At 35.8% G+C, this 22,022-nt stretch overlaps 1 protein-coding gene across 4 annotated transcripts in view; it reads left to right on the top strand.

Moving 5' to 3' along the window:
• The first annotated feature begins 576 nt into the window (after positions 1 to 576).
• AHI1 (Abelson helper integration site 1) overlaps positions 577 to 22,022 on the top strand; it is a 140,329-nt gene continuing 118,883 nt past the window's right edge. For all 4 annotated transcript variants that reach the window (XM_081139862.1, XM_081139863.1, XM_081139861.1 and 1 more), the window contains exons 1-7: positions 577 to 647; positions 6,758 to 7,304; positions 9,718 to 9,896; positions 12,090 to 12,312; positions 13,248 to 13,440; positions 16,009 to 16,104; positions 20,557 to 20,742. In XM_081139862.1, the coding sequence (XP_080995988.1) occupies positions 6,976 to 7,304; positions 9,718 to 9,896; positions 12,090 to 12,312; positions 13,248 to 13,440; positions 16,009 to 16,104; positions 20,557 to 20,742 (1,206 nt within the window). In that variant the 5' untranslated portion in view covers positions 577 to 647; positions 6,758 to 6,975. The remainder of the gene's footprint in view (positions 648 to 6,757; positions 7,305 to 9,717; positions 9,897 to 12,089; positions 12,313 to 13,247; positions 13,441 to 16,008; positions 16,105 to 20,556; positions 20,743 to 22,022) is intronic.

The following is a 22,022-nucleotide window of genomic DNA, read 5'->3' as shown; positions in this document are numbered from 1 at the left end:
AATTAGAAAGTGGGAGGGAGAACGGGCGCAGAAAAAGATGACCCTTTTCTCAGCGTCGTACTTTAAACACATACGGAGGGAACTTAGAGCCAAACGATTGGTGGGTCATTTTTCCCTTAAGATTCGGTCTGTAGCACAGCTCTTCGTTCTGCAGCTTACAGGATGTTTCCCTCTGCGGGCGCGATCGAGCGACGGGTGACGAGTCTGTTTCTTTCCCTCGTTCATGGTTCTTATCTTCGGCGGGTTCCGAGGCAGCCTGCCGGCCCGCTCGGCCCCGTCCCGTTTTTCCCAACACTGGCTACCGTCCTGAGGTGCAGAGGAGCTTTTTCAGGGGCGAGCTCAGGCTCTCGGGGCACCTGCGCGTTGCTGGGGTCCCTTCCGGCTCCAGGGGCGGCGGGCTTTCCCGTCGCAGGACCTTCCTCGCGGGCTCGCGGAGTGCGGCGCGCGGCCCCGGAGCGCGTACCACAGCCAGTCTGAGGACGCGCGGGCCGGCGGGCGCGCGCGCCCCTTCCGCAGGCCCAGCACTGCGGTACCTCCGGGCTCGGGCGCGGGCGCGGGCGGGGGCGGGGGCGGGGCCGCGAGGGGAGCCCGAGCCCCCCAGCGGTCCAGACACGGCCCAGTCGGTTGTCAAGGGAACGGCGGCGCAGGTAGGTGCTGACGTCAGCGGGCGGCGCGCTGCCCGCAGTGCGGCACCAGGCCCACCCTAGACGCCGGGGGTTGTGGCGGCCCAGTGGGCTGGTTGAGCGCTGAGCTGCCAGCCCGCCCCTCCCGCGCGGGGAGCCGCTTCGCACAGGCCCGGCGTCGGGTCGGGTCGGGTCGGGTCGGACCGGGTCGGACCGGGTCGGACCGGGTCGGACGGCTGCCCGCCGCGCTGCGCCTCCTCCGGGTGAGTACGCGGCGGGCGCGCTGGGGTCGCAGCCCCGGCCCGCGCACTCGGCCTGCCCCGGCCGGCCCCGAGGGCGGCCGCGCGGGCGCTGCTCCGGCTGGTGGGCGCGGGGGCTGCCGGGCGCCACCGTAGACGACGGGCCGGGCGCCGCCGAGCGGAGGGACGTGGTTTTGGGAAACTAGACCTACTTTTCCGCTCCTTCCTGCCCTGGGCTCCTCGGATCCGGGGAGGTGTTTTATTAAGAAAAAAGTCGAATGGCGTTGGTAGGGCCTTTTCGATATTATAAATATAGGAAAAAAAGTAGACTATTTAAGAGTCTATAACTGTGAAACATCTGCTGATTGAAGTATATGGCTTTTTTTTTTTCTTTAGGAAAGGATACTGACAATTTTTCCACCTGTTGCATTAATGATTGCTGTCACTACTTGGGCTTTCAAGAAGAAGGTTATATATTTTTAACTATGGGGAAAATTTTTTAAATATTTGAAATAGATTCTAATACCAAGAGTATTTTTAACCACATTTAGAATCTTGGTTATTTATGTAGACTATCTTTGATTTATTACTTGAATTTTTGTATGAAGGGTTTTTGTTTCTTTTTTCCCTGTGCTGTAAAATTCTGTTAAAGAGTTATCCAAACCTCACAGCTTTCTCTCCCCTTGATCTTTAGTCATGTATTGGCTGATAATCAGGTGGTTAGAGAAAAAGTAAAGTGAGATGAAACGGAATGCAGTTAATTTTCCTATATAGTATCTCCTAACAGCACCTGTGAAAGGGGTTATGCGGGAGAAGATTTAAAATAATGGCATATGTGAGGTTACTAACCAAATATTGGTCATTCTATAATGTATTTGCTGTAGTATATGTTAACATTTAGAGATGACTGTTTCGGTAATGTATTTGCTGTATTGTTAACTAGTGTTTACTAGTTGTGCATTAAAATACTAAATAGCAAATGTAAATGCATAATTAATGTATTTTTTTTTAATATACCTTTTATTGATTTCAGAGAGAGGAAGGGAGAGAGAGAGATAGAAACATCAATGATGAGAGAGTCATTGATCGGCTGCCTCCTGCACGCCCCCCGACTGGGGATTGAGCCCACAACCCGGGCATGTGCCCTGACTGGAATCGAACCCCAGTCGCCTGGATCCTAGGTCAATGGTCAACTGCTGAGCCACGCCTGGCCGGGCTACTTAATGTATTTTAACTGTCTTTAACACTGTAGTAATGGACATAAAGTAATTTTCTTGAGCACTTACAGTGTGCCAGCTACTGTGCTGATCTCTTTGCTTTTCAGTATTTCCTTTTCTCCTTACAATACAGTAGGCGCCATTTTAATTTCTCAGGCAAAAACCCCTCAAGAAACTAGCTTTAGTGATATTAAGTAGCTTGCCCAAGGCATGTTCTATAAGTGGCAGAACAAGAGTATAAGCCTGAGTCTTTGACCCTGGAACCATTCTTACTGACACCTCCCCTCTTTTTAAAGTGGGAATTCATAGATGAAGAGAACATAGGCTTAGCCCTCCAAAAAGCTAGCAGTTCAGTGGGGGTCACAGAACATTTTACCAGCTGGAGGAAGGTATGAAGATCAAGGCACTGTGGGAGCACAGAGAAGTATTTAACTGCCCCTCAAAATTAGAGTGCTCTCTGTAGGAGATACCAATTGCATTTAATGTAAAAGGATACTTAGACATTTGTTAGAGGGACAAGGGAGGAGAAGGGCATTTCTCAAGAGAGAGAGGTGTATATGTAATGATACAAAAGCAAGAGTTCCGCACATTTAAGGGCTCTAAGAACTCAGTGATGTGAAAATAACCCAATGAAAATGGGCAAGAGATTTGAACACATCCAAAAAGGAGATGCAGGTAGCAAATAACCCATGTAAAGATTAATATCATTAGCAATTAGGGAAGTGATATTTAAAACAATAGTGAGATACCATCATACACTTATTAAAACAACTGAAAAATGAAAATTGACAATGCTAAGTGCTCACAGGGGTGTTAAAACTAGAACTCATACATTTGGGAATGCAAAATGGTATAGCGACTTCGGGAAGCAGTTTGGCAGTTAGTTAAGTTAAATATCTATTTACCATATAGCTCAGCATTTCTACTTTTGGGTATTTACCAAGAGAAATGAAAACAGCTGGGCCAGGCATGGCTCAATGGTTGAGCATTGACCTAGGATCCAAGAGATCAAGGCTTGATTCCCGGTCAGGGCACATGCCAGGTTTGTAGACTCCATCCCCCAGTCTGGGGAGCACAGGAGGCAGCCAATCAGTGACGACTCTCTCATCTATGATGTTTCTATCTCTCTCTCTCCCTCTCCCTCCTTCTCTCTAAAATCAATAAAGAGGCCCGGCCGGGCGTAGCTCAGCGGTTGAGCATCGACCTAGGATCCAGGAGATTGGGGTTCGATTCCCGGCCAGGGCACATGCCCAGGTTGCGGGCTCGATCAATGACTGTCTCATCATTGATGTTTCTGTCTCTCTCTCTCCCTCTCCTTTCCTCTCTCTGAAATCAATAAAGATATATTTTTTAAAAAATCAATGAAGATATTTTTTTTTTTATAAAAAGAGAAATGAAAACATAATAGTGCAGAACTGGAAATAACTCAGATGTCCAGTATAAAATAAAACACAGTATGTGTCAACACAATGGAATACTGCTCAGCAATAAGGAGGAATAAACTATACATGCAACAGCACGGATGAATCTCAAAGCTTTATGCTGAGTGAAGGAAACCAGACACAAAAGGGTATATACTGGATGATTTTATTTACGTAACTGAAATTCTAGACAAGACAGTACTATAATAATAGCAGGCTAGTGGGGTCAGGGCATGGGGTCGGGGTGTAGGAGTTAACTTGGTGAAAGATCATGTTGGGTGATGAAAATGTTTAACATCAGGATATGGTGATGGCCACATAACTGTAAACATTTGCCAAAATTCATTTAATTATACACTTGAAATTGGTGAATTTTATTGTAAGTTATATTTCACTATAGCTGATACTAAAAAAAGAAAATTAAGCCAAAATCCTAAGTGATGTACAGAAGGTAAAGATAAAAGTATGGGTAAAGATATAATAGAACATGAACAAAATGTATTTGGGACACTTCAAAATTCAGTCATAGTCCGTGAAAGTCTTAAATTCCATAATGTAGACCTTTTTTGTTTTGTTTATGATAGTACAATGAACTGGAAATTAGTAACAAAATTAAATATTTACGTACTATTTGGAAATTTAAAAACTATCCCGTAAAGCTATTATTAAGAAAAAAAAAAAATCAAAACCACGAAAACAGGATTTTTTAAAAGTAAGTATCAGTGCTACAGAACATATGGGATGCTACCAAAGATATTTTGGGAATTCTATTTATTGCAGTGGTTTTAAAAAATTAATTGAATAAAGCAAAAGCAGATAAATAAGGAATATAAAGTCACACTATAAAATTAAGATGATGTTATTAGTACAAAAGTTGAGACATCAGTGGGAGAGAGTAATTAAAAAACTGAACCTCATCTGATTAACTTTCCAGGGGTTTCATTTTTTAAATCTTTTCTTCTAGAAATTTTTTTTCTATTTCTAATGCTTGGCTGTCCTTTTCCAGCTACTTTTTTCATTACTTTCCTCACAGTTTGTGTAATATTGCCACTACATTTTTGGTACTCACTGAGAAAGTAGAAAGAAATATTTACATATGCTCCATTTTACCATAATGGAAATTCAAGGTTATTAGATATGACTGTATTCATAGAAAAGACAAAAATAAGGTTCTAAAAAGATTAGCAATGATTTTCCTTGTGTGAGGCAAACGGGGTTGAGCTTTGGGTCTTCTTTTTCTCTGTATTATCTGTTGTTTTGTATTTTAAATTTTTTGTTTCTCACTGTTTTAACTGAAGCATATATTGCTTCTTTAAAAGAACATGTGAAAATAAACTTTTAAAAGAAGAATTATTTTTCTTAGATTTGATTAGAGAAGAAGTTTTTGAGGTTTCAGCTTCATAATTCATCCTTGAACAATAGAATTGGGAAATATATTTTAGGTAATCAAAAGAGTCTTAGAGATGGTAAAATAGATATACAGGGTGTGGCAAAAGTAGGTTTATAATTGGGAGTACTCGAAACAGAGCTTATTCTTGTATTATTTATTAATTATTGTATTTTCCATATGAACAACTGTAAACCTACTTTTGCCCTACCTTGTATATTGGAATACTAGTTCTTTTAGCATTTTCCTGTCTTTTCACATATATTAGATATTTTCTAACTACTTTTAAACATGGGGATTTTCAAAAGTTGAACAATTATTATTGATAAGCTCATGCATTTCTGGGAGCATTCTTCATTTTGATACTGGCTTCCATCTTTAGCACTTTGGTTTTGTCTGTTTGGTTTTTCAAACACATACCTTAAACTTTTATTTCTATAACTCAAAATTTAATTCTAACATCTGCAGTGTTTTTGTTTGTTTGTTTTTACATCCAATGTGCTTTGGAATTTTTTTTATTGATGTTAATCACATTTATCTTAAATTCTTACTTTGTTTATGCTATTCATTTTCCTTCATTGTTAATATTTCTGTTTTATTGGATTTGGTGACTTTTTCTTAATTGTGCTACTTTCCTTCCATGTTTGTTAGTTTTTAGTTGTCTAATCATCTTTCCAAGTAAGAATCTCTCTCGCCTGCCTGCTGGTTGTGTTAAACCTAGTCAGCTTCTGCTGTTGGTGAATGAAGCATGCTGCCATCTCTCTCTCTGCTCAGCTGCTTTATCCTCTGAATGAAAGTCTCCATCTAACACTAATGCAGGTGGGGGACAGAGTTGTCCTCCCAAATCCTCAGGCTTATCTCCTCCGTAACTTTGTATTTCTGAATGTATGGCCTCTCCAGAAGCACCCTTATCTCTGGAGAAGTCTTTCCCTATGGGCTCTGGTTTTCTCTGGGAGTTTCTTAATAGATTTAATCCTGCCTATTTTTTATGCTTTGGAAATTTCTCAAAATATTTATTTTATTACTAGTAACATTCCTTTTTGATTTCTACTTTTTAAAAAAAAAAAAAAAGTCTTTTTATTGATTTCAGAGAGAGGAAGGAAGAGGTAGAGAGAGAAGCATCAATGATGAGAGAGTCATTAATTGACTGCCTCCTGCATGCCCCCTACTAGGGATCCAGCCTGCAACCCCAGGCATGTGCCCTGACCTGGAATCCAACTGTGATCTCCTGGATCATAGATTGATGCTCAACCGCTGAGCCATGCTGGCCGAGCAGATTTCTAGCCTTTTTTATATTAAAAATATCTCTTATTTTAAATAATTTTGATTGGGGAGAGAGGTACAGATGTGTACTTAGTCTGTCATTTGATTTAACTCCATAATATTTAATCTTAGCAGTATTTTCAGTGATACATTTGGGCTAACTGCAGGGTGATCCTAGAGCTGTAGACTGTTGGTTTTAGAATGTGATTATGAAGCAAGATAAATGACCTGTGTGTGTTTTCTGATGGGGTAATCTGAAGTGCTTTAGCTCAGTGGCTCATTTACCAACGTCTGTTCATTAGGGGATGGATCATTCTGCCAAAGAGGAAATAGCACTTGAAATTTGAGCAATTAACTTCTTAAAAGTCATTGAGTACTTTTTCACATGTTAACTCATTTTATCGGAAGTTACCCTCAGAGGTTACTAATCTAATGCTGGGAGAATGAACTAGGAGAGTGCGTATCAGGTGCTCTAGAATATCACACTGTCCAAGTAAAAAAATGAAATAATTTTTGCAGTGTTACACATTGCTGAACATCATTGTGTTTTATCTTTATGTAACTAAACTATGCTTAGCTGAAACTTTGTTATTGTGTCTTCTCCCAGCTTGACACCATTAGAAGCAATCTTTGGAAAATTAAAGAAACTAAAAGTGATAAAGTAATTGCTGCCAACACTAATAACCCAAAGAAGAGCATGCGAGTCATTGAAAACCCAAGTTGGCAGCTGAAAATCCAGATGATGATGGGAGTGTAGAGGAAGATAAGCCAGAAAAGGCAAATAAGAAGGTTACAAAAGCAGTGTGCCGGGTGACTACACAAGAAATGGAACAGGAAACTCGCGAGAGGAAGGTGGACCCTTCGCATCAGAAAGTACAGGCGAGGGTACAGCCAGGCTTCGCTCACCAGCCACCTGAGAAGGCAAGTGAGGAGGAAGGAAATCATTTAGATGAGGAAGAGCAGCTGAAGCAAGTGCGCCAGCTCCGGGGAGGTGAAGAAATGGCAAAGGAGATTAAGAGGCAGATAAGAAGGAAACTCAGAGAGCAGCTGGCTTCCTTCCCCTCAGGTACTTACTTGCATGATGACAAATTGAGCAGTGAAAAACAGAAAAAGAAAAAAAAGAAAGCTCAAGGCCTGTCTAATGCTGAAACAAGGTACTTCACGTTGATAAATATAAAATGTTCTCTTTAAAGAAAACTATTATTTTCAGCTTTTAAGTGACATCTGTAGTTTCACAAAGAAAATTTTTAAGACTTTCATTTGGACACATTGCCAGTACAGTTAAAACAGCTGATATTAGTATGTGCTAAATGCTTAACTCATCTATTCCTTAAAACAACGCTGTGGGGAATAGTAATATTATTTTTCGTAGATGATAGAGCTAAAGGGTTTATGTCACAGAACCGGTAAGAAGCTGAGCCCAGACCTGGGCAGTGTTGCTCCAAAGACTTTACCCTTAACTACTCACTTACATCTGCTTTTTAAATAATAGAAACAGAATTACTCCCCCTTTTTTGAGTTATAAGTGCCCATTTGGATATGTGAATGTAGCATTTTCTCCTTATTATACAAATAGCATTTGCTCATTTTAGGATGTACAGAAAAAGAAGAAGAAAATAAAAGCAATCCAGTCATAGAAAGATGATCACTATTAGCAGTTCTGTTTAGTATTCTACTCTTTATCTGTATATGATGCTTATATATGTATACTTGCATATACAGTGTGAACTGTGCCTGTATTCATATAAATATGTCTCTGCTTGGGGAAGACAAAATAAAAAAATGTCCTTTAACTACCATGATTTGTTTTTTGTAACCCATATTTAGGTAAACAACTTGAGGTGGGAACATTCAGTATGTGACTATTTCCTGGCATGCAAGGGCAATTTTCCCTAATGTCCTTGTCTGAAAATAATTCCCCTTATCAAAAGCTACATAACCAGTGGTGACAGAGAGAGGCCAAATAGAGTTGCTACAGGGACATGTTAGTATATTTATTAGTTACCTGTTGCTGCATTATCTGTTGCTATATCTGTTACTCCAGAATTTAGCAGCTTAAAACATCAAGCATTTATTGTCTCATAATTTTTGTGAATTAGGAATCTGGGTGTGGCTTAACTGGTGTCTCTGACTCAGCTGCAGTCATCTCAAGACTTAGCTGGGTAGGGGAGGATCTGCCAAGTGACACTGCTGTTGGAAGGCTTGGAAGATCCACTTCTAAGCTCACACATGTGACTGCTGGCAGGCGTCAGGTCCCGACTAGTTTTTGGCCAGGGATATCAGTTCCTTGCTATACATACCTATTAATGTGGGCTGCTCAAAAGATTGGGCACTTGCTTCTCCAGAGCGAGGACTGAAAGAGAGAGAGAGAATTCATAGTGTTTTTGGAACCTGATCTTATTCATAGCATCTGTTGCTTTTGTCATGCTCTTCTCTATTAGAAGTATCAAGGGAAGAGGCTTACTCCAAGCTATGAATATTAGGAGGCAGGGGTTATTGGGAGCCATCTTATTGGCTGTTTCCACAGTATATTATAAATTTTATTTTCATAGCTACCATATGAATTGGAAATCCGTACTCACTATTAGATAAATTTAGTTCATGACCCTGGCTGGTGTTGCCCTGCACACTGAGAGGTTGCTGGTTCGATCCCCAGTATGGGGCGTACAGGAGGCAGCCAATTGGTGTTTGCTCTCACATTGGTGTTTCTCTCTCTCCCTCTCTTCCTCTCTCTTTAGGAGTCAAAATATTTTTAAAATTAGTAAAATAAATAGATTTAGTTCATGAATTTTAAATAAAACCATGGCTTACATGACAGTGACATGCAAAGGATGTTATCTTTAAGCAGTAGTATTTGATGATGTGATAAAATATCATGGCTTTCTGAAATGACTAATTTGAAATATTTCTCTAATTTTTTTTTATTTCTCAACCTCTTTGATTACTTACAGATTTTTTTTACTTGATATATTACAAAGAAGCTAGTCTGCTGGTTTCTCACTACAACTGTTTGCTTCTGGGATGCTATCTCTTTACTATTTATTAGTTAATATGATGCAAATTTTAATTTTACTAATAGCCTTCTGAAAATGTAGTGGCACACCAGCAACTGGAACACATAAGCAATTAATTTTTAACTAGAAATCAAAGGTTGACTATCCGAAGCCTTTTGAAAACAGAACAAACTTAGAAAATTTTTTGCTTTTAAAGAGAGTAATTTAGAAATGTGGTCATTAATCATTTACTTGACAACAGGGTGAGGATGCTTTGATCAGTCCTATGTAAAAACAGATCCATTGCTCATAAAATACAGTTTCATTCTTCCCTGGAGTTGAGAGCTCAGTTTAATTTGACTCATGGGGTATATAACTCATCACCAACTATAAAATAATACCCGTAATGCCGAGTTTGACAGCTAACCATTTTAGTGCAAAAGAAAACATATATATCTCCTAGCTGGAAGTAATACTGATTTTAGGATTATCCTTGCCTCTATTCACTGTTCACTTTGCTGCACTATAAATAATAATATATAGGTAATGATGTATCCTTGGGTTATATTTGCAGTGCATTGCCTTTTGATGACACAGCTCAAGGTGAACAAAAGGAGGAGAGACTAGTTGGAACAGTTACTTCAGAGAATCATCAAGATGATGAAATAACCACTGTGAAACAAAACATAGAAGAGAGCATGCAAGATGACACAAAATTCAAACCAAACAAAAAGAAAAAGAAGCCGAAAGCAGGTTTGTTGTTCAAATTAAATGAAAAATGTGTTTCTTGGTAGAAATAACTTGATTTTAGGACTTTCAGTTCTTAAAACTAAAGAAAATTTTGTCCCAAAGGATATAATTAAAAAAAAATTCAATATAGAATATTTAGTACTTGTTCTTAGATTCATCTAGATTAAAACAGTTAATTAATTGTGACTGTGAGTCTCTGTGATAAGTTAGTATTACTTGAATCACCCCTAATTCTTGATTTTAGTTCAACTCTAGAATAACGTTAACTTTGTAGTTGCTATTATAGCAAAGGAGACTTCTTTCTGCCACTGAGTTTAGAACCCTAAATAATTTAGACTCATAGTAGTTGAAAGCTATAAATAGCCAATAAACATTTCAGATGCTGAGGCTGCATGCCTCTGAAACGTGGAGGCCTCCCAATTCCTCAGCCTAAGTCGGCTCATGTCTGCCTCACTTTTCCTTTCCCCTCTTGCTTTTAATCTTCCTCTTTATTCATATCTTTCCTCTTATTTTTCTTTACTCTTTCCTTTTTCCTTCTTCTTATACCTTTTTTCTTTTTGTTTTCAGTTTCTATTTAATTGGCAAAAAATTGGGACTAAAATGGGCAATTTTAGAATTTGTGGTACTTATTCATTGGATTATGCAGTTGATGTTCTGTGGTTGCTGCAATTAAATTTTGGAAAAGTATACATATTAGAAGTATACCATGTAATTTTCACAAACTGAACATGCCTATAAAATCATCATCCAAATAAAAAAACAGAACATCATTAGTACCCAGAAGTCCCCTCAAGTTCCTTTCTAGTTCATTGCCCTTCAGGAGTAAACTCTATCTTAACATCTAACACATAGTTTATTTTTGACTTCTTTTCTACTTTCATATAAATAGATTCATAAATACTATGTTCTTTTGTGTATGGCTTTTTTCACTCAAAATTATTTTTGTGAGATTTATACTATTGTTACATGCATTTAAGCTTCTTCGTCATCAGTTCTGTTTTTGTACTGTATAGATATCCATTGTATAAATATGCCACAATTAATTTACCTACTGTATTGATGGACATTTGAGTTTCTAGTTTTAGGTGATTACAAATAAAGCTGTAATGAATATTCTCATCATGTCTTTTGGCAAGCATATGTGTACATTTTTATTGGGCGTATTCTTAGGAGTAGAGTTACTATGTCATAGAATATGTGGATTTTTCACTTTAATAGGTATGCCCCTTTTTTCCAGAGTTGGTTTACCAATTGATACTAGCAGTATTTGAGAGCCTCCATTGCTCTACATCTTCACTAACATTTATATTGTTAGTATTTTGAAATGTTAGCCATTTTTAGTTGTGTATATTTCATTTTGACTTTAATTTGATTTCCATGATAACTAGTGAAGTTGAGCATCTTCTTCATGTTTAACTACTTGGATTTCTTCATTGGTAAATTTGTTCAAGTCTTCAGTGTATTTTTTAAAGAAATGGAATTGTCTGTCTTTTAGATTAATTTGTGAGAATATTTTATATATCTAGACATCAGTCTTTTCTCACATATAAATATATACACATATATATTGCAAGTATTATTCTACTCTGCACTGTTTTATTTTTCTCATATTGGTATCATTTGAAATATTATGTAGCTCATTTTATCCATGTTTTTCTTTTGATGGTAAGTGCTTTCTCTGATTTATGAAATCTCCCAAGTTCTGAAGATGTTTTTGTATATATTATTTCTGCAAGTTAGAAGTCCTTTTTTGCTAATTCAGTCTGAATTATCTGTGGGTCTGCTTCTGTTTTCTGGTTTTGGTTTTTCTCTTGGTTATTGGTCATATAGTCTTGCCTTTTTTATTGTATGTTGTACACTGTGTATAGTATCCTAGAGGCTCCAGATTATTTTATCTTCCACTAGACAGTGTTTCCTCTCTGTTCTCTTAGACAGATAGGGTAGGCAACTGATTTCAACCAGTAAGGAATAGAGCTAGCTTAGGGCTGTGTTGTAGTTTTGGTAAGATTCTATCTCTGATTTGTCCTGTTCCTAAGCTGTGGCTTTTTCTTTCTTTTTCCTTGTAGTTTCTTTATTAACAAAGACAAATAACTATAAATCATGAAAATTAGATTATATGAAAATTCAGCTTACATTGTTGAGTATATTGTTGTGGGAACAATTAATTATAATGTTGATTTTCTTCCATGCTTGTAGTTTCAGATAATAATGAAGACACTGATGGTGATGATGGTGTTCATGAAATAACAAGTCGAGATGGTCTAGTTTATCCAAAATGTTTGCTTGATGATGACCTTGTCTTGGGAGTTTACATTCACCGAACTGATCGACTTAAGTCAGATTTTATGATTTCTCACCCGATGGTAAAAATTCATGTGGTTGATGAGATTACTGGTCAGTATGTCAAGAAAGATGATAGGTAATTTTTTTTTATTGCACAGCCAACCCTTGAATTGAAAATGTCTACAGCAGAAGTCCTCTTTTCTGTCATTGAAAGTCAGTGCCAGTAGGGCTATGAATTTGTATTGGAGAATAGTTTATTAGTTGCAGGTGTTCACCAACAATTGACACTGATCAGTATGTTTTATAGAAGAAATGGAGAGCGTCTGTTTAGTGATTCATTTTAAGTGGAGGAGAGTTGAGAGAGTTTCTCCTAAGCTTAATGACTAATTTATGGCATTAAACTAGCATTGTAAATCATCTTATGTTGCACTGTAAATGCATTAGTTTTCTAACTTCACATTTTTGTTTTGAAATTAATATGTTACCTGGGTATCAGGTGAGGTAAATGAATCTTGAATTTAATTTTTTTCCTACTATTACTTCTATACATTCTTGAAGGCTCAAATAAAAAGTAAATGATTATACATGAATTTTAAAAAGCTATCTTCTTAGAAAGATGGCAAGGATGAGAAACATGAGGATTATCAAAAAGGTCATTCATTTATTCAGTTGTCTTAGGGCGTACAAAGAAGAAATGATTCACCTTGAAAGGTTTAAAATCCTATTGTGTGTATTTTTTAATTTAAGTGTACTATTTTATGACAAACTCATTTAAGATTCTGAAGTTTATTCAAGCTTTGCATGCTGAAGGTATAATCGTACCTCTCACTTTGTATTTCTATAATAAAATAATTCTGTGAAACCAACCTATAGTATGTAAATGCAAAATGAAGTACTACTACTTTTAAGTCTCATAAAATTTATAATATTCTAGATGTACAAAGTAATTTTTTCTTATGTATCATGGCTATTCATTATTTCTAGTTGCCTCACTTTAAATACCATATTTTTTTTCTCACACTCTCAAATTTATAAAGAATTGTGTTAATAGAAATATCTCTTTTTGAACAGTAAACGACCTGTTTCATCTTACTTTGAAAAAGACAATGTGGATTATATTCTTCCTATTATGACCCAGCCATATGATTTTAAACAGTTAAAATCAAGGCTTCCAGAGTGGGAAGAACAAATTATATTTAATGAAAACTTTCCCTATTTGCTTCGCGATTTTGATGAGAGCCCTAAAGTCATCCTGTTCTTCGAGGTATGAATTGAATAGAGCAATTTAAACTAAATTTTAGTTATTACAGTTGTCCCTTGGTATCCACAGGAGATTGGTTCCAGGACCCTCTGCAAATAACAACATCTGTGGGTGCTGAAGTCCATTACATAAAATGGTGCAGCATTTGCATATAAACTATATTTACACATAGGCTGCAACAGGGTATGTCTACACATCACTTCATTCACATTGATTCAGCATAGTGCTCAGTGCATGGCAAATTCAAGCTTTGCTTTTAGGAACTTTCTGGGATTTTTTTTTTTTTTTAGTTTTTTCATCTGCAGTTAGTTGAATCTTCAGATGTGGAACCCACAGATAGGGGCAATTGCAAAGCACAAATGTAAGCTGTTGTATTTAGTAGTTCAGTATACAACCAAGTAATGTGAGAATTTAATTTCTATTATTTAATGTTTGTAATATGCAGTAGAGATACAAGTAATAGCATATTCGTTGAGCATTTACTAGTTACAAGTAGTTATCCTTTGGATTTACTCTATTGTTTAATCCTTACAACAGTGTCATGACTATTAACTGAAGTGTTGAATCTAATCTGTATCTATGTGATCCTCCATTCTTAACCCATTTCACAGAGTATAAACTCATTTAACAATGTCAGAATCCCTAAGAATTTGTATACTACTAAGAGAAATAAAGGTGAATATACACAGACCACTTGACTAATACAATGTACTATGTAACCAGATGAAGTAGAACTTCTTAGGTGTGAAGGTTAGTGGAGGGTCTGAGCATTAGGGAAAGCTTTGTGGAGTAGATGGCCTTCGAGTTGACACGCTCTTCTAATTTTTTACTGCAAAGGAAATCGAGGAGTGTAAAGTGATTTTTTGAAGTGTAATTAAAGAGATTTATCTCATTTACTTTAATTTTAAGTGCAGGTAATTTGTATTTGAAGCTAGTATAAACTAAATACCACATTTCTTTTAACTAATTCATGTAATCTCACCATAAGCAAAGGGAAGTAGAGAAAGCCTGTTTTCCAGTTTAAGCAAGATGAAAATTAGGTGAATTTAAGCATGGGAAGAGCAAGGCCTGACCAGAACCAATGATTGATTTTTGTAGAATTACTTGTTTTATGATTCTTAACTTTTAGGTGATCTGTGTGTGTTGATGAAACAAATACTCCACCATTGACATCTGATTATGTTGTATGATTTATGCAAAGCTATGATTTTTTTAAAGTGATATAATTTGTATGTCAAGGAATTTTTCCTTTTTACAGAAATTTGTTCCTATAATATTCTTTTATATTCACTTTACTAATGTTATGAAATTTAAGAAAGATTGTTGGATTATAAACATTTTTGGTTGCTTCTTAAGCTTTAGCACAATGTGTTATTGTCTACAAAGCTAATTTTTTATTTCACCTTTTCAAGGGTTTATTAAGGACAACTTGATAATATCTACCAGAAGTCTTTAAAATTTATTGCACTTACAGGTGTTTCTCCTAAGGTTATTTGCTTAAGCACTGTTTAAGCAAACATTTTTTAGAGACAAGTCTTTTTAATCAGTAAGGTTTGGCTAAAAAATTATGTTTTTAAAATTAAATTTATGGTATTTGTAATGCAGAAGAATACGAGGTAACCATTACCATGGAAATATCTATATGTATGTATTGGCTTGAAGAGATATCCACTATAAAGCGCATCAAAATAGTTTTTGAAATAGCATTGGATTTGTAGAAATATACAAGTATTTAGGAAGGCACAGAAAAAGGTTTAGATACAGGTAAACCTGTAAATGTGTAGATGTTATGTTGATCACCCCTGGGTCTGGTTTACAGGTTGTTTTTACTTTGTAATATATTTTTCTTATATTGTCAGTGATTTTTCATTGAGCATGTATTATATCTGAAGACGGATTTAAGAATATAAAGAGCAGGGATGAGTGGAGTCCATATTGTTTTTTAAAGCATTATTCTATAAAGATTTGTTATCTCATCTGAACTTTTGATAAATACAGTAAGTTCAAAGTGATAGTCTTTGATAAGTACCTAGGATATAGATAGTCCTGTGGCAGGTTGGTTGCAAATCCATGAGCTTTGACATACAGACAAGATGGAGATGTGTAAGAAATTTTCTTGAGAAGCCTAATTACAACTATATACAAAGAGAAAAAAAACCAACTTCAGGAAGATGATCCAAGGAAGAACCCAGAGATAAAGAAGACAATGAGTCTTTTAAACAGTCCTTCAAAGTCCACTCTCATACAGTAAAAAGTGAACAAAGTTTAAGTATTCTATGCCTTGTGTATTTCTGCCTAGACTGTATTTCAGGTAATTATTTTGTCTTGGATTTGAAATAAATCTTAATAAAAGATTTATTAATAAAAGAAAGTGGTCAAAAAATGAACCCTCACTAACAGTATGAATTAACTTAAAGGTTAATGAAATTAGATAAAAATATTTTTCCTTACTATAAGGAAAACTTTTAAAGTAAGCATGATTTTTTTCATTTTCATAATATATTAGTAGAAAATATTAAATTTTAGGTAGCCTAGTATTCTACGATGTAAATTTTAAATATTTATTTACAGATTCTTGATTTCTTAAGCATGGATGAAATTAGGAATAACTCTGGAATTCAAAACCAAGAATGTGGCTTTCGGAAAATTGCCTGGGCATTTCTCAAGGTATGTTTTTCATCCATTTTAAACACTTTAAAAGTAATCTTCAAATCTGATTGGCTGCTTTTTCCCAAATTACTTTGATTTCATATAAGGAGTTATGATCTAAGGTAAGATTGCAGCGGTAGAGAGTTATTAATTCAAGCTTGGGTGATGCTCATTCAGATTCTTAAACATTTATTGAGTGCCTAGTTTGTGCCAGATACACAATTTGGCTCCAAGGGTACAGCATTGAAAAAGACACACACAGCCCTGCTGTCATTTAGTCAACTTAACAAATATTTATTAAACCCCTTCTATACACCAGTCACTGTTCTAGTCATTGAACAAAGAAGACAGATTCCTTGGCCTCATGGACCTCATATTCTGGCAAGAAAAACAGTCATAAACCCGGCCAGCGTGTTGCAGCAGTTGAGCATCCACCTATGACCTAGGTGATTGCAGTTCGATTCCCAGTCAGGGCACATGCCCGGGTGGCAGGTTCGATCCCCAATAGGGGACATGCAGGAGGCAGCCAATCAATGACTCTCTCATCATTGATGTTTCTGTCTCTCTCCCTTTCCCTTCCTCTCTCTGAAATCAATAAAAAAGATATATTTAAATTAAAAAAACAGACATAAAACAATTGATTACACAGTTTTAAATTTATTATTTTTATGCTAACTATGAGAAGAGGTATGGGGTGAATGATGAAAAACATCCTGTGGAGTCAGAACCTCAAGAAGGGACATTGAACCTGCATAGTAGCTAGATGGTAGCAGTGGGGAAAAGACAGTCTAAGTAGAGGGTACAGTATATTCAGAGACCCTGATGTTGTAAGTAGTAAAGTATACAGTAAGTCCTCAATGTCTGTAGGCTCTGCAAATTTAAGCTAAATGACGTGTAACGAAATTTATTTTATTATAGACTAATTGATATAAACAAAAGTTAAGTTTCTATGGCATCTCACCATGTTATAACAAAAGGATGTTTAATGAAATGTTATTTGAAGACCTGCTTTACTCAGCCAAAAGGAGGCCACTGAGATTGAAGGACAGAGACTGATGGGGAAATTGGTGCCTGAGGAGATTGCTGATGGTAGACAGGGGCTTGATTATACAAGGTCTTCTAGGCCATTATAGCCACAGAAAGCCATTATAGAATTTTAAAGAACAATGGGAAGCTTTATAGAATTTTAAACAAAGGATAAAATAAACTGATGTATGTTTAGAAAGGTTACTTTGCTGGGTGGAGAATGGATTAGAGAGGGTGAAGATCAATGCAGAAAATTGTTGCAGTAGTCTATATAAAATGATGGTGTCTTTAGACTATTTCAGCAGAGATAAAAGGCATGGATAGAGTAATGTATTAAAGAGAGGAAATTTTAATTTTATAATTCTTTTATTTCTGGTATTTTTAAATTTCTGACTTCAAACATAAATTTAAGTTATAAAAAGTCTTGAGTAATTAACCTGTTTTGTACTATCTTATAAAACTTTTCCTTTTTTACATCCATGTATTCAACAAATATTTGTGTATATGAAATGGCAGGCACTGCCAAATACAGGGCGTTCATAGATAAATTAAACATTCTTGCCCTGCAGTTCAGTTTCTATGTAAACATACTACTTGCATTACTGTGCTATAGAGTAAATGCTCTGAAAACCCAGGTAAGTCACCTAATCCATGTTGGAGGTTAGAGAGAGGCTTTAGGAGAGGTGCAGTCTGACTGAAATGGCAGCCAGGTTGGGCAGTGGAGGAAGTAATTCTACAGTGGACTTAAAAATCACTTGGCCCGGTGTACCTTTTAAAATCACCCTTTTGTAACCCATTACACTCTACACTGAACTAGACCAAAAAAAAAAAAGCTAAAACAAAAAACCTAAAGGGTCACTTCCACATAGTAAGCATTGCCTCCTTGTGGTCTTTTTAAAAACTTCTTTCATTCCTTCTAATGCTAAGGTTTGTGCAAAACTTCAGTATTGCCTGTAAGTTGCACTTGGGAAACAATAATGTATCTCATAGCATTTTTACCTTTACATGTCATATGGATTTTTATTTCAAAGTCAGCAGTGACTTCTTTTTGGGAAATTTGTTGAACATTTTTAGTTTTTATTTTACCAGATCTCTTTGCATTTAAAATATCACTCTCTTGAAACTCTGCATTCCTAATATAATCAGCTCCCAGGATATTAGTGCTCCCAGTGCAGAAAGTGCTCAGTGAATATCTATTGAGAGAATTAATAAATGTATGGAAACAGTGGCTAAGAAAAAAATCCATCTTTGGGAAAGTGGAATGAATCAAATTAAAATTTTAATGTTTTAATACCTATACCTTTGGTTCCAGGAATGTCCTAGATAGTTGTAAAGTTATTATAATGGTTCATATGAATCCCAGAGGAACCTTGTTCAGATATAAATGAGACTTTATCATAATTCTCAGCTAGAGGCACTTTCAGTTCTTTTAGCACATATGTGTATGTCCTTTCAAACCATAAAATAATACAGCCTTATTTAAGTTCTACATTATACAGAGTGGGTCAAAAGTAGGTTTATAGTTGTTCATATTTAAAATAATACAATAATTAATAAATAATAAAATAAACTCTGTGTTTCACGTACACTGTAAACCTACTTTTGCCCCACCTGTGTAATTTGTAACTATATGCCAGGATTTTAGCTGGATCTCTAGTAAGTAGCATACTAGATTGCCTGCTGAATATTATAACAACTTGTGGAAAGTATGATTTAGAAGCTGGGGACTAATATCTCCTTAAAATGATACTCCCTTATGATAAGCTACAGGCAGATAGTAGTAGGGTCTATGAAGAGACTCTTGTGCGCTTAATGTTTAAGGCCTGAACGTTTCTATAACTCAATTTGAAAGTGTTCTTTACCCCTCTGTATCATATCATTATCCCTCAGCTTACGATCTCCATTGACTTTACAACCTTCCCTAAAGGGTTAGGGGAAAATGGGCTATTTTTTTTGCCAACTCTGTATCTTTATTGATGTTCATTATTTCTGAATACACTGAAATCTGTGTTTAGTGGCCTTAGCTACTAAAGCGTTTTCTGACATCACTAATGATTTGCCAAATTATTGAACATTTTTTCAGTTCTTTTATCTCACCTGTGCTCATGTAATACATCACTCTTGAAACTCTGTTATCTTGATTCTCTTGACATCATTCTTTCCTGATTTCCTTTAGTTTCCTTCATGGCTTTCCATTTACCCTTTTCATATCAATCCTACTGAGGGTTTCATCTTTAATCCACTTTCCTTAGACTCATTTTTCTTGCCTCTGCTAAAGATTTCAGACATTTCAAGTTGTATGACGCATAGATATCTCTGACTCTCCCCAAACTGAACATCCTAAATCATTACCTTTTCTTTGTCTGCTACACTAGTTGGTTTCACCACCGTCAGCCCTGGCTCCCAAGTTTACAGCCATAGAGCTGCAGTGTGCATTTTGGTAGCCACAGTCACATGTGACTATTTGACTTCAAATTAATTAATTAAAATTAAATGTAATTAAGAAATTCAGTTCCACAGTTGCACTAGCCACACCTCAAGTGCTCAATAGCCATATGTGATAAGTGGATACTGTATTGTATAGCACAAATATAGAACATCGCCATCATCACAGAAAGTTCTGTTAGCACTACCTTAGAATCTTTCTTGACTACCCTTGTTTTACTTTCCAAACTGCATTCATCAGTAACAGTTACTGAATTTGTTTCCTGCACTCAATTCCTAGTCTTTTAGTTGTCAATTCATGTTCTACCTCAATTGCTACAAAAGCTCCCAACTGTGTCTGCTACTTTGTAGGGCCACAAAGGTTAACAAAGGCATTTTCTACTTAAAAAGGACCTGCTTTAATTTGATTTCATAAGATTTTTTTTCCTCAAAAGAATCTCCATTTACTTAGCTTAAATGTAAGTTATTTAATATTTTTTATTAAATAGACCTTCTGAGAAGGTAGACTAAAATATTTTTTAAATGTAATGAATGGATTGAATATGTTTAATCATGTTAATTACTATTTGAAAATGATTTTGACTTTTTAAAAATTAAAACCATAAAATTTTACCATTAAAAATACTGATACTAAACAAATGGAAAGTTTGTCTCTGTGTTTAACTAATATGCATTTGATCTTTATCATCATTATCTCAAACAAAGGTATATTGGTCACCTTCTGTATGCAAGAAATGTACATGCTTTACCAACCATCTAAAGTTGTATAGTCAAAAAGACAACTTCAGGAAAATATTTAAAAAGTCATTTGGGTTACCTTTTGTCAAAGTGATTTGGAACTGTGGTTAGCCAATGTCAATGTTTTTTGCTTTGTAATCTAAGGAATTTCAGCATGCCATATTGATCTTTTTAAAATGAGTTTTTGACTATATACTATTGCTTTATTGAATGTATTTATTTTCAGTGAAGATAAAATTTTATTTGAATTCTTATTTTAAGCTTTTAGGAGCCAATGGAAATGTAAACATCAATTCAAAACTTCGCTTGCAGCTGTATTACCCACCTAGTAAGCCTCGATCTCAAGTAAATGTCGTTGAGGTTTTTGAATGGTGGTCAAAATGTCCAAGAAATCATTATCCATCAACGTTGTATGTGACTGTAAGAGGCTTGAAAGTTCCAGAATGTGTAAGTTATTAGCACATATAACTATATGTCCTTTGTTGTTGAGATTAAATGGTAAGTTGTTTTCCATTTCTAAAAAGATAAAATCTTTAGAATTATTTTAATGGATTTGTAGAATAGAAAGTTACCTTCAGAAAAAAAAAAAAAAAAAAGCTACCTTCAGAGATTATGTATTGATCCTGTAATAGCTGATACTTAAAAGATACTTAAATAAATTTTAAGTAATAAATACAGTTTTCATTGTTAGGGAAAATTTTTTTTAAATAGTACTGTTTTATTTGTTTGCTTTCTTGTTTGTTTTTAATCCTTACCTGAGGATATAGTTTTTGTTGTTGTTTGTTGTTTTTTATTGATTTTAGAGAGAGAAGAAGGGAGAGAGCGAGAGAGAGAAACATTGATGTGAGAGAGAACCATCTGTGGTTTGCCTCCTGTAAACTCCCCAACTGGGGATCAAACCCACAATCTTTTGGTGTACAGGACGACACTCCAACCAACTGAGCCGCCTGGCCAGGGTAATAATACTGATTTTTAAAAATTAAAGATGATAAAATGATGTAAAGCAGGAGTTAATAAATATTGTTCATAAAGGATGAGATAGTTAACATTTGAAGCTATTCAGTCTATATACTCTGTGTTGCAGTTATTGGACTTTGCCTTTGTAGTGTGAAGGTAGCTACATAGACATATATAGGTGATAACAAAACAGTTTGAAATTATGTCCCAATAAAACTTTATTTACAAAAACAGCAGACTAGATTTGGCCTGGGCCATAGTTTGCAGACATGATTTACAGTCATATTTTTTACAATATTATTTAAATAGTAAATAATATTTCTACTGCTGTTTTCCATAGATTAAAATTATAATAATCTTAGCAAAGAATATGTCCTAAAATGAGCAGAAATTTTTGCTTTCATCTTGCTATAATTCATTTCAGGTCAGTTGCATATTCTATAGTTGATATACTAACTGCTACTACAGAGTTGGTTTGCATTGATTTGAGTGGAGTTAAATGTTTTTTTAAGAAATGAAAGATTTAAAAGACTTTAGCTCTTAATGATATCAGTTTTGTGTTATTAAAGCCAGAGATACCGTAGTATATCAGAGCCATGACATGACATCGGTAGGTGTTGGTGAAGAGACAGAAACAAAGGGACAGATATTAAAACAATTTCATGTTACCATTCAAGTTCTGTTTTTTTCTCCCAACTTCTAAGGCTTTTTGGTTATAGGACAATAATTTCAAGCAACTTTAATTTTATTTAGAATAATGAACAAATAAA

This window comes from Miniopterus schreibersii, assembly GCF_964146895.1.
Source record: "Miniopterus schreibersii genome assembly, chromosome: 6".
Lineage (NCBI taxonomy): Eukaryota > Metazoa > Chordata > Mammalia > Chiroptera > Miniopteridae > Miniopterus > Miniopterus schreibersii.
This window is presented reverse-complemented; position numbering and strand designations above follow the sequence as displayed.